This window comes from Stenella coeruleoalba (assembly GCF_951394435.1).
Source record: "Stenella coeruleoalba genome assembly, chromosome: 10".
NCBI lineage: Eukaryota > Metazoa > Chordata > Mammalia > Artiodactyla > Delphinidae > Stenella > Stenella coeruleoalba.
The window spans coordinates 19,494,710-19,512,210 of record NC_137156.1 but is presented as its reverse complement, the minus strand read 5'-3'; the positions used below and the strand labels follow the sequence as shown (position 1 = coordinate 19,512,210).

The window sequence follows — 17,501 nt, the reverse complement described above, 5'->3', positions numbered from 1 at the left end:
GAAATGCCCACATTTTAGTCACATTATTATGACTTAATAAAAATGATGGCTAGATATCATTTTTAGGGTAGCCTAAACAATACATTGCCTACAGATGACAGAAAACTCTCCCATCTGTTATTTTTTCTAAAAAGAACATCATCTGGGTTAAAATAATGGCTAGTGAATTAAAACACAACACCATCAAACAGGAGACGCAGGCAAAGAAGGTTTCGAAAGTCTTTCCTTCTGTCCCAGATAACATCCTTTTTTTGGACTCTGTGCAGAGAGGCTCACCGCGGCCAAGGCCAGCGCAGAGAAGGGCGTGTCCTCGGCAGGTTTCACCACTACCGTGCAGCCTGCTGCCAGGGCGGCCCCCACCTTCCTCGTGATCATGGCGCTGGGGAAGTTCCACTGGATCAGAAGAGAGAGGAGGTAAGTGAGAGGAAGGACTGCCCCCTGGTCCAAAGGCAGGCAGGTTGGGAAGTCAGCCAGCAAATTCCAGTGCACAACTGCCTGGCAGAGCTGTTCTTGCACAGGTGAACTCTCAGAACACCTGGTACCTGCTGACTGCAGGGACTGGGGAGACAAAGGCTCATAGAGACAGGAAACATCTTCAGAGTTTAAAACACTACAAAATCATCTATACCGGGGACAGCCAACTTTCTCTGTAAGGGGCCGAGTAGTAAAAATTTTAGGCGTTTGGGATGTCCAGTTTCTGTCACGAGGACTCAAGACCACAGACAATACAGTACGTATATGAATAGGTGTGGCTCTGTCCCAATAAAAGTTTATTTACAAACACAGGCAGCAGGCTGGATTTGGCCTGAGGGCCATAGTTTGCTGACCCTGCGGGGGGAAAATATTAGCAAAGGTGATTTTGAAAATGGTAGATGACATATTACTTTTCTCTCTCTATATATATTTATAGATAGCTCTCTGTACACATCTGTGTATCTATAGTAACAATGTTTTATTTCAGCAAAAACTCATATAGTGCTTATTCTGTCCCTTGCACTGTTCTAAGCACTTTTAAACTATAATTAATTAAATCCTCATCACAACCCAATGAGGTTGGTATTTTTCTCCTCATTTGCAGGTTTGGACAAAGTGAGACAGAGCAGTTAAGTAATTTGCTCAAGGTCACACAGCTAGTGGAGAGTCGGCTCTGAGTCAAACCTGGTCAGTCTAGGCAGTGAGGGCGGCAGTTCTCTGTAACTATGGTGAGCGGGGAAAGATAAGCAGTCTTGAGACCAGCTGGCAGACACTGTAGAGAAGTTAATATGGGATCTAGAAGGTGGACCCAAGAAAGGCAGTTCATGTAGAGAAAGCTGGGTGCCCCACAAGTATACTGCAGCCCTATCCAGGCAGACACAATATCTTTTTTTTTTTAGCCTTTTTACTTTCAGAACCTGGCCCAGTGCCTGCTGGTAGATACATAAATACTTTGCTGTTGATGATAACCATAAATTAAGCATAAAATTTTCTCAAAACTATAGCACATTTAAAAATTGTCAAATCTTAAGTCTTTTTAAAAACTGATAAATACCAAAGATCTTTTTAGATGTACTAGGCAATGCCAAGAAGAAGCCTTTATGCTAAGTCAGAGGAGCCCCTGGGTCCTCCAGTGGGTCAGTCCCCTTCTGCAGGCATTAGAAGTGCCCCCTGGCCACCACCACACCTCTCACACCTATCGCAGAGGACCAGGAAACACACCTCCACATGCAGCAATGGCATCAGGAAGCCAAGAACAGGTGACAGAGCTAACAGGATGAGCACACCTGCTCAAACCCCACTCAACCTCCTCCCCTAGGAGCCTGCAGATCCTGCCACATACTGGGGTGATGACTGCGGCCACACCGAGGGGCTGCTTGAGGACCAGGGCCCGTTTTTCTTTTGCTGGGGTGTAGATAATGTCTCCGTAAACGCGGCGGGCTTCCTCTGAAAACCACTCCAGGAAATTTGCAGAATAGAGAATTTCTCCCTGTGCCTCCTTTAGTGGCTTTCCCTAAATTAAATCAGAAAAGGTGACACTCATTACCTTCTAATAACGAAAGCATGATTCTGAGTTTCTAAATTCTTCGAGGATGCAAGCAGAGCAGGAAAGTCTCCCGTTACAAAACCCACAGGGTAGTTGAGAAATTTCTAATGAGAAATGGAATATTTCCTGCCACATCAGTAAACAAAGAATGTCACAGTCATCAGCGATTTGCAGCCCTCCAATGTGAGCCCTGAGTGAACTCAGGATATGAAAACACAGGATACTGGCCCCAGAGAGCTGAGGTGCATATCAAAGGAATGCTTTCAGTGAGCCCAGACTCTTGCATCTTCCCATACAAAGAAAAGCGCTAAATTCCTTAACTTGGGATCTGGTTTTCTTTACAATAATCTTTTGACATTCAGACTACCTGCTCTTTGTTGCAAAACTTCTGTATAACCTGGCTCTGCACTTCACCTCCTCAGAGCAGTTCTCTCAGGGTTACTTGAGATGCTGCCTCCCGGGCTTGAGGTCCTAAAAATTCCCGCCGAATAAAACAAAACTCTCAACTTTTAGGCTGTGAATATATTTTAAGTCAACACTAACCTCAGTGTGGGTCTTAGAAAGCAGAATCACAAATGGTGATGGAAGGAAGCCTGCCAGGCTGATAGGAATTGAGTAGGATAATCAAACAGTCAGCTTAGAAACCCCATTAGGGGACTGTAGATAGAGAGGGGACTTTAGGAGACCACAGTAAGGTTAATGATCACTCAAGAAAGTAATGGGAAAATCCTGAAACAATGTGGGCTTGCTTGACTCATAGAGCCGAACAAGTCGCTTAGCATCACAGCCAGATTGGCTTGCTTAACAAAATCAAGCTCAGTTGATTAGCAACAAAATCATACAACAGAAGCATGAGACATGCCCCAGTACAATAAAACAATGGTGGCATGAGACCTACAGCCTGTCGGTGGTGTCATCAAGTTAATGACCCCCAGCACATGCTCTGTGCACACACAAAAATCATTTATGGAAAGGACATTTCAAAGTGAAAGACCCTCATTGTAGTGAGACCTGAAATAATTTTTCCAAAGTGCCATGACAGTCCTGGCCTGACCATGTAGGGACAAAAAACTCGAAGTGGAGGCGGAGCCGATGACGGAAACGTGATACCTACTCAAGAAAGACAAAGAAGGTCTTCCCCCCTCCCCTCTCTTCCTTTGATTATAAAAATGTAACCCACTAAGTACTTGGGGCAGCGCACTGCTTGCCTGCCCGCTTGTAAGCCTCACAAGCAACCTATTCTAATAAATCACTTTAAAAAAAAATAAATTTATATATTTATTTATGGTTGCATTGGGTCTTTGCTGCTGCACACTGGCTTTCTCTAGTTGAGGCGAGCAGGGGCTACTCTTTGTTGCGGTGCATGGGCTTCTCATTGCGGTGGCTTCTCCTGTTGCAGAGCACAGGCTCTAGGCGCACGGGCTTCAGTAGTTGTGGCACGTGGGCTCAGTAGTTGTGGTTCGTGGGCTCTAGAGTGCAGGCTCAGTAGTTGTGGCACACGGGGTTAGTTGCTTCGTGGCACGTGGGATCTTCCCGGACCAGGGCTCGAACCCGTGTCCCCTGCATTGGCAGGCGGATTCTTAACCACAGCGCCACCAGGGAAGTCCTAAATCACTTCTTATCTATCACTTTGCCTCTCGTTGAATTGTTGTTTCTGCACTGAGACATAAAGGACCAGGCTTCTTGGAGGCCCCCGAAATGACACCTAACAGTTTCAAGACCGCCCTGAGCCACAATCGTCATTTGCATTCTCAATATGTTTACAATTAGGAGGAGGAACCTAGAACTGCCTCTTCAATTTTTTTTCCTTCTAACATCTTCTAAATGTTGTGAACGGTGGAGAGTAATTTATTAGAGCAACCAAAAAACTGGTACCTTTGAAAATGTACAAAAACAACATGAAAAATCAATCAACGCAATCACATGCTAAAAACCTGGAATGGTGGAAAAGCAGTATTCACGCAGTCCCACTCAAAATCTATTTCTTGCATATTATTAAATAGGCGTGCCTGACTTAATTTTGTGCCCAAAATAAGAATTAGCTGATATCTGATCGTTAGGCAAGGAATTCACGTTTTCTTTAGCTACAGCACTGAAGTTAGAGGCTTCCCCATGCTTCAGTCTAAGAACTCCCGGACAATTTCTTCAGGTAGTAAGTTAGCGTCCTGAACTTACACTTTCAGCTGTGATTATCTTGGCAAGGTCATCCTTATTTTGTATCATTAAGTCGTACCATTTCCGAAGTAAAGAACTCCTCTCCTGAAAAAGAATTAAAAAATAGTAAAATGCCAAGTGTAAGAGAGACTATTAAATAATCTTCAGTTTCCTAAAATATTTGCTGTGTGGTCTCATTCTTGGGGAGACATACATTGACCTTTTTTTTAAATTGAGGTATAATTGACACACATTATATTTGTTTCAGGTGTACAGATCTTTCTTTGATAAGTGATAACAAAGATCCAATTTTCAAGTTGCATCTAACAAGGTGTGCGGAGTCATAAATTGTAAGAGAGAAAAAAGTTCTGTGGAACAGCTGTTACTATTTATGGTAAATATGAATAACTTTCACGACACTAAGGTATAGTTCCTTACTTTAAAAAAAAGGTATGTTTCATTGCAGTGAAATACACTAAAATTTGCCATCTTAATCATTTTTAAGTGTGCAGTTCAGTGGCATTAAGCACATTCACAGTGTTGTGCGACAGTCACCACCATCCATCCCCAGAATGCTTTTCGTCTTGCAGAACGGAGACTCTGTACCTGTTAAACAATAACTCTCCACTCCCCGCAGCCTCTGACAAGCACGATTCTACTTTCTGTCTCTGTGAACTGGACTGCTCTAGGTACCTTATATAGGTAGAATCATACAGCCTTTGTCCCGTGACAGGCTTATTTCACTCAACACAATGTCCTCAAGTATAGTTCTTTATTTTAACGACTCACTGGCTAGTTAAATTTGTCCCACAGACTGGGGTGGAGGTTGCAGGGTGTGTAAGGCATCTGAAGGGGTTTTGCACACTTAAGAAGAGGGCCCAGGCACAACACCGTGGATGCCCTTGATGCCACTGAACGGTACACTTGCAAATGGCTAAAATGGTAAGTTTTATGTTATGTACATTTTATCACAGTTTTTTAAAATTTCCAAAGATAAAAGGATGAATGAATACATTGGATTATTAAGTATATTATGGAAGAAATGGTTTCTTAAAAAAAATTTTTTTAGGGCTTCCCTGGTGGCGCAGTGGTTGAGAGTCCGCCTGCCGATGCAGGGGACGTGGGTTCGTGCCCTGGTCCGGGAAGATCCCACATGCCACGGAGCGGCTGGGCCCGTGAGCCATGGCCGCTGAGCCTGCGCGTCCGGAGCCTGTGGTCCGCGACGGGAGAGGCCACAACGGTGAGAGGCCCGCGTACCGCAAAAAAAGAAAAACAAAAAAAATTTTTTTTAAAGGAACTCATATAAAACCATAAAAAAAAAGAGGGCCCAGAGAATCCAGGTCAACCAGGCCACACAGAGGTGCCCCGAAGGAAGATGTGCCCCCGAGCTCTGGCTTCCTGCATCCAAACAGGTGTATCCGAAGCAAAGGAGAATCTTTGGTTTATTCCTACCTGCTGAAAGGTTGCCCACAGCAACGAGCAAAGCTTGTTTGTGATTCTGTCATCCTAATCCATCCAGCAGGTGTTAAGATTTAAATTATTTTCTCATTCCACTCATGAGCAGGGAGCCTGAGACTGTAAGCACCACTAACCATCTTTCTCTGGGTTCTTTCCCTTCCCTATTTTGGATAAGCTAATAAGCTTCGTTATCTTAGCTCTCAAGGGCGTTGTTGAGATGAAGTCTTCTGAATCTCCAACCCCCAGAGAACAGGCATTGACAGCTCTTAAAACAGTATTACTGCAGTAATTTCACCCTCACTCTGTGCAACACTGGTTAAGAATCTGATGACTGTGGGCCTGTGTGCTGTGACTTATTCTGGGTAAGAAAGGAAAGACTAAAATCTAGGAGGCCTGGATTAGAGAAAAAAAAGAAATGTGAGTAAATGGCCTGCAAGGAATAGAGCACCACACAGAGTCTGAGAGAGAATGAGAGAAGAACACGGAAAGCATGAGAACGGTAAGAATAAAAAGCAGATTCTGCTTGCTGGCAGAAAACCCAGGGTCCAGTCTGAACACAGACACCAGCAGAGGCCACAAACTGCCCTCGGTGTGCGCGGCCCGTGTTATGGGTTAGTTGCGCCTGCGCAAAAAAGGCGTGTCGGAGTCCCAGTTCCCAGCCCCTCAGAGATGGGGAGATGGGGTCTTGACAGAGGTCATCCAGTTAAGACAAGGTCATCGGGATGGGCCCTAACCCACTATGACTGATGTCCTTATAAAAAGGGGAAATTTGGACAAGACAGAAGCACGCACAGAGGGAAGATGACACAGAGAGACACAGGGAGAAGATGGCCATCTATAAACCAAGGAGAGAGACCTGGAACCGTTCCTTCCCTCGGAGCCCTCAGAAGGAGCCAACCCTGCCGACACCTTGATTTCAGGCTTCTTGCCTCCGGAACTGAGGTGACACATTTCTGTGGTTTAAACCACCAAGTTTGTGGTACTCTGTGACGCCAGCCCCAGGAAACTTCTCCAGCCTTTGTAAGGATCTGAGTAAGTGTGCAGGCCTCAGACAGGGGGCTGGGGAGGCTGGTGGTGGATGGAGTAACGTGGGGCTCAAATCCCAGACCCTCCACTTGAGCAACAGTGAAGTTACATAACCAGGAGCCTCTGTAAGCCAGTTTCCTCGTGCACAGCATGGCTCGACTGTCTACCTCACAGGGCCATTGAAAGGACTAAACAAAACGCACCTGGAGCACCAAGAACAGTACTCAGCTGTGGAAGGCACAACAAAAGCCCTCAAAGAGGGCCTCAGCCTAATCCCTGGAACCTGTGAACATATTACTTTACAAGGCAGAAGGGATTCTGCCGACGTGATTAAGGACCTTGCGGTAAGGAGATGATCCTGAATTACCCAGGTGGGGCCAGTGTAACCAACAAGGATGTCTATAAGAGGGAGAGAGGCGGGGCAGAGGCAGCGTGGGAGGCGTGATACAGAAGGAGAGGTTGGAGTGCTCTGGGGCCACAGACCACAGACTGCGGGTGGCTTCTAGAAGCTGGAAAAAGCAAGGAAAGCCCTAGAGTTCCTGAAGGAATGCAGCCCTGCAAACCCGTTTTGGACTTCTGACCTCCAGAACTGTAAGAATAAGTTTGTGTTGTTGCGTTTTGTTAAGTCCCTGAGTTTGAGGTGATTCGTTACAGCAGGCCACAAGAAAGTAATGCATCAGCTTATAAGGCGGTCAGTAAACACGTCAGTAACCATCTTTCCCTGAACTCCTCCAGGAGTTCACAGGGTGGAGAAAGGAGGTCATAAAACGCGTGAAAAGAAAGACGTGAAGTAATGCAAAAGATGTCAAGGGGGAAGGGCGAGACAAGGGTACGGGCCACGCTACGGGTTCGGGGGAGACTGACGGAAGGCTGTGTGGTCCAACGGACGCCATGGCAGACATGATACACGAGCCAGACCCCAGGAATGGCGGGACGTGAGTGGGCCTAGAGAGGAAAGCAGAAAATAGCTGGGGGGCAGCGGGGCGAGCAGCAGAGGCCTCGGGGCAAGAAAGCTGCCTTACAAGCTGAGTTTGCGCCCCACCGTCCAAGCTGCAGAGGTGGACCCAGCTTCCTTAGAAAGCCGAACCCACCACTACCTTAGTAAGACGCTCCAAGGTCCTTTCAAGAAGCCCCAGGCAAGACCACCTGACTGCACCTGGAAGAGCTCCAGGGCACTGTAACACCCCGACACGGCAGGCTTGAGGCTGCGGGCCCTGGTGGGGCTCCAAAACAACGGCAGAGGGCCCAGGGCTCAGCCTCGATGCCCGCCCTTCCTGTAAATTCCCACAGCTGTAAGTGCATACGCGTGTTGTCTCTAGCTCAGGCCTCCCTCTCCTGACTCACGTAGCCAACATCCTACTTAACACCCTCACTTGGTGACTAACAACATCTCAGACTCAGTGTGTCCAAAGTTGAGCTCCGAAGTCTCGCCCCAATGCTGCTCCTCTCACCCACTTCCCGTCTCTGGATAGTTACTCCTTCCTTCCAGTGGCTCTGGCCAGAAGCCCTGGGGTCATCATTCCATCTTGTCTTTCTCTCACACCTGGTCTGTAATAATCTGTTAGGGAATCCAGTTGCCTCTACCTTCAGAATATATCCTTGATCAGAACACTGCTCACCGCCTGAACGGCTCCCACCCTAGTGCAGGCCCATCAGCATCTCCCACATGAATCACCGGCACAGCCTCCTAGCCCTCTGGGCTTCCACCATTGCCCCCCCTTCAGTCTATTCTCGGCACTGGGAATAGAGTGAAACCCTTTGAAACGGAGCCCCGCCTCACTCGCAGTAAAACCCCACTCAGTCCCTAAAATAGCTCCGCAGCCCACTGGATCCAGCACCCTCCTCCTAAGACTCTCCCCCCACGTTAGTCCCCTCAGCACACAGGCCTCCTTGCTGATCTACACCTGTGTCAGGCATGCCCCTGACTCAGGATTTTTGCTCCAGCTGAATTCCCTCACCTCCTTTGGTCTTTGCATCTCATGTCCTCAATGAGGCCTACCCTGATGTTATATGGTCCCCCCCAATTCATATAACCCCCCAGTACCTCAGAATGTGACTGCATTTGGAGATAGGGTCTTGAGTTTTTTTTTTTTTTTTTTGCGTCATGCGGGCCTTTCACTGTTGTGGCCTCTCCTGTTGCGGAGCACAGGCTCCGGACGCACAGGCTCAGCGGCCATGGCTTATGGGCCCAGCCGCTCCGCGGCATGTGGGATCTTCCTGGACCGGGGCACGAACCCACGTCCCCTGCATTGGCAGGTGGACTCTAAACCACTGCGCCACCAGGGAAGCCCAAAAGAGGTTTTTAAGGTTAAATGAGGTCATTAGGGTGGATCCTAACCCAATATAGCTAGTGTCTTCACAAGAAGAGACTAGGACACTGACAAGTTCAGAGGCAGAAGCATGTGAAGATGGGGGACGACGGCCATCTACAAGCCAGAGAGAGGGGCCTCAGAAGAAGCCAAGCCTGCCCACACCTTGATAGCAGATTTCTAGCTTCCTGAGCTTTGAGACCAGAAATTCCTATTGTTTAAGCCACCTAGTCTGTGATACTCTTATGGCGGCCCTAACAAACCAATACACCTGCCCACACTACTTATTTTGCATCTTGCCCCTTTTCTCTGGCCTATGATCCTCTTAGCCTTCCTTCTCTACCTTTTTTTTCCCTCATAGCATCCATCACTTCTAGCATATTTGTTTAGCTATGTTTTGTTTACAGGTTAGAACTCCCCTCCCACCCCTCACCCCCAAGTGAACTCCAAGAGGGCAGGAATCTTTTTTGTTGATTGCTGTATGGCAAGCACCTCCCACAGTGCGTGGCATAGCAGTTGCCCAGACAACATCTAATGGATGAATGAAAGCTACGACTCCCTCGGGTACTTGGACCTTATTGCTGGATTTGTATCTTCCTTCAGAGGGGGGATGCTGACGGACAGGGTGGACAGTCACTTCACTGGGCTGACTCCTAGGTGTCACATAATAAATGCTCTAACAGCCCCCATCCCGCACCCCCAATTCTCCACTATTCTGTCAGTTAATAGATGGAGCTCTCTAATCAGGCCCCAAACCTGGAGACTGGTCCTGGACTGGTCGCTTCCCCTGCTCGATTCTTTTCCCCAGTTCTCTCCACTGCCGAGTTCGTGACTCGAGCCCGAGGCACTCACTACCAGCCTCCTTGTGGACCACTGAAGATGCTCTGGAGTCACTCGTGCTCTCACCTTCCCTGACCCTTCCCGCCCTCCACCCCCAACACACATGCACACACGCACGCACGCACCGGCCTGCTCGCTTGTAATCGCATGTTGGTGTTCTGCCTCACCTACTGGATACTTTATGAGGCTTGAGGCTGGGGCTGTGCTCCCTAGCGCCGGCACAGGGCTTGGCACAAAGCCGACGCTCCAAACGGATTTGTTGGCCATCTCTTTTCTTGTTACCATGACTGTCCGCGTGGTGTATGCCGGAGCATTGGGGAGGGGAGGTGACAGCTGGTTTCACTAGAGGGCAAAGCCCGATCGCCCCCTGGACCCGGCGCGCACTCACCTTGGCCGAGACCCCCCTCCAGCTGCAGAAAGCCTCGTAGGCGGCACGCACGGCGGCGCGGGCCTCGGGTACCCCGCAGTCGGCCACCAAGCCCAGCTCGGCGCCGCTGGCCGGGTCGTGCACCGGGAAGGTGGCGGCGGCCGAGAGCCAGCTGCCGCCCACGAAGCCGTCGGTGCGCAGCAGGGCCGAGGAAAGGCCCGCTGGGCCCCGGGCGTAGCCGCGAATCCGGGCCACCGGGTAGCCGGCGCGGGGGCGGAGGACCCGGCTGGGAGGCGTCCGCGGGAGGTGCAGGGCCAGGCAGCTCCGCAGCCGAAAACAGGTCGCCATGGCCCAGGCGGCGGCGGCGGCGGCGGCAGGAAGCAGGCAAGCGAGCGTGCGCACCCGAGTGCAGGGATCCAGGCGGCGGCGGGGACGCGCCGGGTGAAGGCAGACGCGGGCTGAAGGTGGCTGAGACGCGAAGCAGCGCCCTCTCCCCGCGCTCTTCGCTCTGCATCTCCGCGCAGTCTGGACCTTAACCCTGAGCGCTGGGCGGCTTGGCTTCCTGCGCGAGCTGGGAAGGGTCGCTGGGAGAGACACCTGAGGACCGCCATGCCGTCACCTTTGTCCCTCTCGTTTGTCTAACTTTTCCTTAGCCCCTCAACCGCTGTAAGAGAATCGCTTCCTCTCTCCACCACTCCCCCAAACCGGCATTCCCCCAAACCGGCATTCCCCCGCCACCGGAATTTGTGCTTGGCCCATGAATATGCTGGTGTCTGCCCCAGCTTCTAAGGACATGATCACGATTCTTTATTGCCAATGCTCCTGTGCGCTCAGGATTTGGGGCGAGGGTTCTCCGAGGAGGTGCAGTGTGGTCCACCGTTCTGCTGCCTGGATGCTTTTCTAGGTGTGTGTCTAAGTGTTCTCTCCATTAACTGGGAGCAAGCAGGGGTGCCCATGATATAAGCGCCTTTGGAGACGAACAGACTTGGATCTAAGCTCAGAATCTGTTGTTGGCAAGCTGTGTAACCTTCTACAATTTATTTAACCTCCTTCCTCTCCTTTGTGGAATGGAACAATACCTACCCCCAAAGGTTTGTTGTGATTTAACATATGCTCAGTACAGCATTACTCAGTACGTTAAATTCAGCAGTGTTCAAAGCCATGCTAGCTGCCCTGGTTCAAACAACTAGTAAGACTAAAGTTAGGACACCTACTAGTCAGTGGGACCATTTTGTCAAAATCATCAACCAAGGTATAATCACAATTAGACTTGGCCTAAAACCCTGGAAGTAGCAAGGAAGGCTCAACTTCAATGAGGATAAAGATAAAAATAGCAGGCCTGTACTCGGAATTTGTGGGTTCAAATGAAGCCTGACTCTAGGCGTTGATTGGATCGCTAGTCTCAAAAAACTCCTTCTGTATCTCTCCTGAGTGGAGAGTCTCTTGCTGGCTTTTGCAGAGCTTGTGGGCTCTTTACCTTTTCTAGATTTTTATTTGTAAAAGGCCGAGGCGGTACTTTATATTTTGACTTTGGTTTTTGCTGAGTCACTGTCACTCAATCTTGAGTCCATCACATTTGGCAGAAATGGGAATAGCACTTAATTAAATAGAGTTTATTCTTTTGTGTGAGTGGGTTCACTTTTGGGTTCTGTATTCTACTGAAGGAATTGGGAGGTGAGAGGCAGTCCTGATGGAGGCCACAGCTGGTTGGGTATCACATTCGGGACTGGGGAGCTGGTGTGCTTCCACCTACGGCCTGCAGAGGGAGCTCTACGGATAGTTGATTTCTAAGGGTTGGGGAAATCCATTCTGCTGAGCAAAAACTAAGTCCCAGAAAAGTGAAGTCCGCTGTGGCTGCCTCTCTCGATCCAAAATTACTTTTTTTTTTTAACTTATTTTGCAAGGTTCTATTTCAAACGGTGCCCACTCTGCCTAGGGCCCATAGGACGTTTAGGGGAACACAAAAATATTGACCTTCTTATAAAATCAGAATAAAAAAATAAGCTTTTACGTTCAGTATTAATAACCTTTATACCAATGCAGATGTAAAATGTGATTTTTTAAAAGTTTATTTTTATGAAGGAAGGGACCCTCCCCCCCACCCCAACCAAGGCAAGAGTGCCCAGGGCCTAGGAAATTCACCATGTCCCCTGCCCTTCTCCCCAACTCACTGTTCTGTGCTCTTTGCAAGTTCCTATTTAGAGTGGGAAAAATTCCCTCCTGGTTCCGGGCTTGCTTCTAGGCCCGCCCAGAGCTGGCCAGTTGTGTTCACCAGGGCTTAAAAGGATAAGACCACCAGGTGACAGGGACCTTTCTTCCTTTCCCCTTGGCTTTCCCCTGTCCTCTACCTCTAATTCTCACTTTCTCCATCCTCTCTTCCATTCACTATAAGGGCACTATGATGACAGCAACATATTAGACTGTGCAGAAGCGAACTGAAATTGTCTGCTTTATCTCAAAAGTTTCTGGACCTCAAAATTTTATCTCATTTAACTGCACAAGGAGACCCACCTTCACTTCAAAAGTCCTACCCTGTGTTGGCTTCATACACCAATCTAAACTTATAAAAGGTATATTGCTGTATATCTGAGTGTAAAGTTTTTATTTTTAAATTCAATAAGGAATATAGTTACTCAATAGAAGTCTGAGGTGCATCTTTTAGAAAGGGAACATTTCTTTTGAATGATAATAGTTAACATTCATTAAACACTTACTGTATACCAGTCACTTTTTTTTTTTTTTTTTTGGTGGTGTGCGGGCCTCTCACCGTTGTGGCCCCTTCCATTGGGAGCACAGGCTCCGGACGCGCAGGCTCAGCAGCAATGGCTCACGGGCCCAGCCGCTCGCGGCATGTGGGATCTTCCCGGACCGGGGCACGAACCCATGTCCTCTGCATCGGCAGGCGGACTCTCAAACACTGCGCCACCAGGGAACCCCTATACCAGTCTCTTTTAAGCATGTTACCTATATACTCATCTGATCTTCACGGCAACCCTATATGGTAGGCATTATTATCCCCATTTTTATGGATAATTTTATAAGTAAGGAAACTGAGGCAATGAAACTTTTAGTAACTTGCCCAAGGTCACCCCAATAGAAAGTAGCAGAACAGGGACCCAAATAAAACCCAAGGCCTTGTGGCTCTCAAGCCTGTATCTCCCCACTCATTCCTTAATATACCTGCATGTTTACCTCTCAGCTTGTGTCTCTATTTCCAGAAAAGCTCTAAATGGTAGACTCATGATGTCTATTATATAACAAAGCCACCTGTATTAGGAAAAGAGGGAGTGGGGTAGAAAGAAAAACAATTCCATACACCTTTGTCAGGTAGTTTTCTTAATATTGCCAGCTCCATTTTAACTTTCCTTTAAAAGTCATATCTTTGTTACAAGCAGCATCGTCCTACAAAGGCCCTATCTCAAAACCATCACACTGTACTGCCTAAGAAAATAATTCCCTCCCATTCTATTACATACCTAAAATTAAGTCATTCTGAATCTTAAACACAAAAAATATATGTAATGAGAAATTTGGCATTAATATGGCTTAGTTACTGAACCCTGAACCCATTTCTTTCTCTGGTGCTTTTTGGATAGGTTTGCTTTATTAAACCTGATTAGATATTGTCTTCAGGCAGTGTTACATTTTCCCTGTCGACCCTTTGCAACCCTTTACTGTTATTCATCGAATACTCCTGGGTCTTCTGGGCTTACTAGAGCCCTAAGTTCTAATTGCCTCCCCCTCACTTGCAGGCTTTGGAAAGCCCGGAGTGACAGGGGAGCAAACTCCATGGCCTCTGATGGCCAGAGGGGCATGGCAACCTGTACACGTGTGTGTGGGGCGGGCTGGAGGACGTGGGGAGGGCACCCTCTGTCTGTGGAGGGGAGACTGCTGGCTCTTCAGCTTCAGCTGGTGGTCACATCACATGGGAATGTCAGTTCATGTAGCCAGTTTGTTGTTTTGCTTTTTTAAAGAGAACTAGAAATCTAAGTTTCTATGTGAATTTTCCCCATTAAAAAAAAAAAAGTTGGCCTAAATTTATAAAACACCCTATTTGCCAAACAAAACACATCAGCTTATGGCCTCTGACCTACAAACAGGAGCAGCAGGGCCTCATGCCATCAGGGTTGAGGGAGAGCTCTAGGATTCCTTTCCTTGGGGCTTTGCAGATGCAGAGTTAGGGTTACAGAGGAAACTTGGCAGACACCTCAGGGTCTCAAATCATCCCATCTTCTATTCTTCTCTTCCGTTTGGCTAACCTGAGAAGGAATACCGTGTCCTCCCACTCTTTTAAAATCTCCTTTCTTGTTTTTAAGGTATAATATGCATAATCCGAGCTTTAAGATCACCATCATTTCTATGAAGAGTTAAACCTAATGTTTCCCATGGGTTAAGTGCTATAGATTGGATACTTTGTCAGATGTATTCTGAACCTAGCATTTTCTGAATCCTCCTTTCTTGGTCCTAAATCTGTCTCTCCCCACTTGCCCCTCCACTCCCCACCCACCGACAGTGGTATTGGCATCTTTGTTTGGGCTGCAGGAATCTGACCAGGCAGCAAGCTCTGGATAAGCCCTATAAGAATAGCCAGAGATAAAAAGACCAGGAGTGGCTGCTGTTGTGTAATCAATCCCACACAAGTGTCATAATTTGTTGCCAGATACTGAAAGAGAAGCTGGTTCCAGCTGATCGTCATAAAAGATTTCCCAGCCCTTGTGGCTTCAGAGGCTAAGGAGACAGGGTAACCAGACGTACGTGTGGAAAGATGCAAGAGAAATCGGCTCTTGTAAGGTGAGGTGGTCCAATATACTTATTATCAATAGAGACAGGTGAGTCTTTTTTTTTTTTAAAGAAAGCGAAGAATATTTGGAGACAACTTTGCTTGTGTCTCCGTCCAGATTTCATGTTAAAAAGAAATCCAGGGGAAAGCGGGGTCAGAAGATGGGAATGCACCACCTGGAGGCATTTAGATTTCAGTTTATCGCTTTTTTCTTTCCCAGGTGGAGTTTGTTTGCTGTTCTGGTGAAGTTAAACAGTAGTTAAACAGTTGACTTCACTGGAAAATATTATTTTGAAATGAGCCTGGGTTTCCCGTGTCAGTGACCTGCTTAGCGGGAAAGCAGTGGGTCTGGGCCAGGATTTCAGACTCCGTGCTGCCGCAGCTCTGAGCATTTCTCGTCACCATAGGAGCAGGGAGTAATGAGAGCATGTCTACTTTCAGATTCTGGTCAGGAGTGCTGATTGCACTGGGCTCCCTCTGCCCTAGAAGTTCACCGTGTGGCATTTCAACACACGTAGAAATAGGTAAGTGCCGACCCCTTGTCATGGTATTAAGGACAGTATATCTGTCAGAAATGTTAAGGGATTTAAAGTCTAACGCGTGTATTGATAATGAGTTTCCCTGCTGCACTGAGCCGTGGGGCAGTGGAGAAGAAAAAGCCAGAGATGGAGTCGTCCAGGATTGGGGATTGACTACTGGGGTGAGGTCCGTGGAGGAACAGGAAGCCTCTTTGGGTCCCTGGCTGTTTCTCTGCGTGGGGAAATAGGAACTGGATAAACTAGGGGTTCCCATGAAGCAGAAGAACTGACAGAGTGGGAGAGGAGAAAGACGGGTGGAATATGGTAGGAGTGAGGAATTTATGCTTGTTTTTACATTTCCAAGTATATGTAAAGGACCATGTGTGGCCACGGGAGTGGGTCCCCTGAGTCAAGTGGCTTTAAAGATGGTTGGCTTTAGGGAGGGCAAGGAATGGTCCCTGGCACTAGAAATGCCCAGAATGATGGCAGTATTTGGGGAACACGGGTACAGCAAGCTAGTGCCTATGAGCTCAGGGGCAAAGGCTGAGTTACCTGGATAGAGGTAAATGGTAACACAAAAAGTTGTTTCTTGGACAAAATGTATTTGTAATGTTTTTTAACTCTTTAGATAAAAACAATAACAATATTTTATAGTTATGCTACTTCTAGAAGATTCAAAACAGCAAGATTACAAATAAAATATAAAAATTTATCAATGCAAAACACCTAGAATATTGAGCTCAGCTGGGCAAGAACTATATTATCACAGAATTCTATGATCTGAAAGGACACTAGAGGTCACTGAGTCCAGTTCCTTTATTTTACAGCAGAGGAAACTGATCCCAGGGAGTTTTCACAGCTCACTTGTTAGTGACCTGGTCAAGAATTACATATCCTGACAGCTGGTCCAGTGTTCTTTCCATTAAACATCTATTGCTGGGCTTCCCTGGTGGCACAGTGGTTAAGAATCTGCCTGCAATTGCAGGGGACACAGGTTCGAGCCCTGGTCTGGGAAGATCTCACATGCCGCGGAGCAACTAAGCCTGTGCACCACAACTACTGAGCCTGCGCTCTAGAGCCCGCGAGCCACAACTGTTGAAGCCTGCGCACCTAGAGCCTGTGCTCTGCAGCAAGAGAAGCCACCGCGATGAGAAGCCCGTGCGCCGCAACGAAGAGTAGCCTCCGCTCGCCGCAACTAGAGAAAAGCCCACGCGCAGCAATGAAGACCCAATGCAGCCAAAAATAAATAAATAAAATAAATTTATTAAGAAACCCAAACATCTATTGCTAAAAGGGAGTCAGGCGACAGTGGAAAAGGAAATTGGACCTAGGTTCTAGTACCAGCTCTGCTGTAAACTACATGAGTGACTCTGAACAATTTACTTTCTCTCTCTCTCCTTCTTCTGCAAAATGAGAGGGCTGAACTTCTTAATGAATTCTAAATTATTTTGCACATCTAAGTTCTCTGAAAATGAAATTGCTGAAATTATAGCAGTGGGCCAAAGAGGAACAAATATAAGTGGGAATATTCAAGTTTTTAATCTTTGGATTTTAAAAATTAGACATGAAATCTAAAAATTTTTAAAAATCAGATAATTGTTTCTTCAGTAGTTGCAAAACAGAGGTGCTAATAATATGTTAATATATATTAATCTAATATATGCTCAATATAAAACATGTAATAAAAAATAATAAACATGTTTATGTGGACATAATTGAAGGCAACTCCTAATCTGCACACTGAATATTTTTCTATAAAAGGCAATTAAAACAACACTTATTTACTAATAACTTAGATTTCATAAATATCCTGGTTCTTGTTTTCACCTCTTACGTAGGCCTGTGTGGATGGTTGACATTTATGTGAGTTAATTACTAGAATTGGCCTCATTCAGTGATTTGGGTTTATAAATCACTGGAATCCTATATACAGGTTATTTGTGGGCTGTGACCTTGTCTCTCTTATGGTATAAGTGCTTATAATATGGTAGTGGCTATATTTTTGTTGTATGAATTAAAAAAAAATTGG

The 17,501-nt window shown here is 47.0% G+C and overlaps 2 protein-coding genes across 2 annotated transcripts in view; one reads left to right on the top strand and one right to left on the bottom strand.

Moving 5' to 3' along the window:
• GPLD1 (glycosylphosphatidylinositol specific phospholipase D1) overlaps positions 1–17,501 on the top strand; it is a 79,805-nt gene that overhangs the window by 19,601 nt on the left and 42,703 nt on the right. The window contains exons 4-5 of the mRNA XM_079935379.1: positions 267–414; positions 15,396–15,513. Of these exons, the coding sequence (XP_079791505.1) occupies positions 267–414; positions 15,396–15,513 (266 nt within the window). The remainder of the gene's footprint in view (positions 1–266; positions 415–15,395; positions 15,514–17,501) is intronic.
• On the bottom strand, positions 381–10,572 carry LOC307193441 (succinate-semialdehyde dehydrogenase, mitochondrial-like). The gene is made up of 3 exons (XM_079935376.1): positions 10,196–10,572; positions 4,196–4,279; positions 381–1,987 (listed from the first exon to the last, which is right to left on the bottom strand). Exons 1-3 carry the CDS (start codon positions 10,520–10,522, stop codon positions 1,670–1,672), a joined length of 729 nt encoding a protein of 242 aa, XP_079791502.1. The 5' UTR covers positions 10,523–10,572; the 3' UTR covers positions 381–1,669.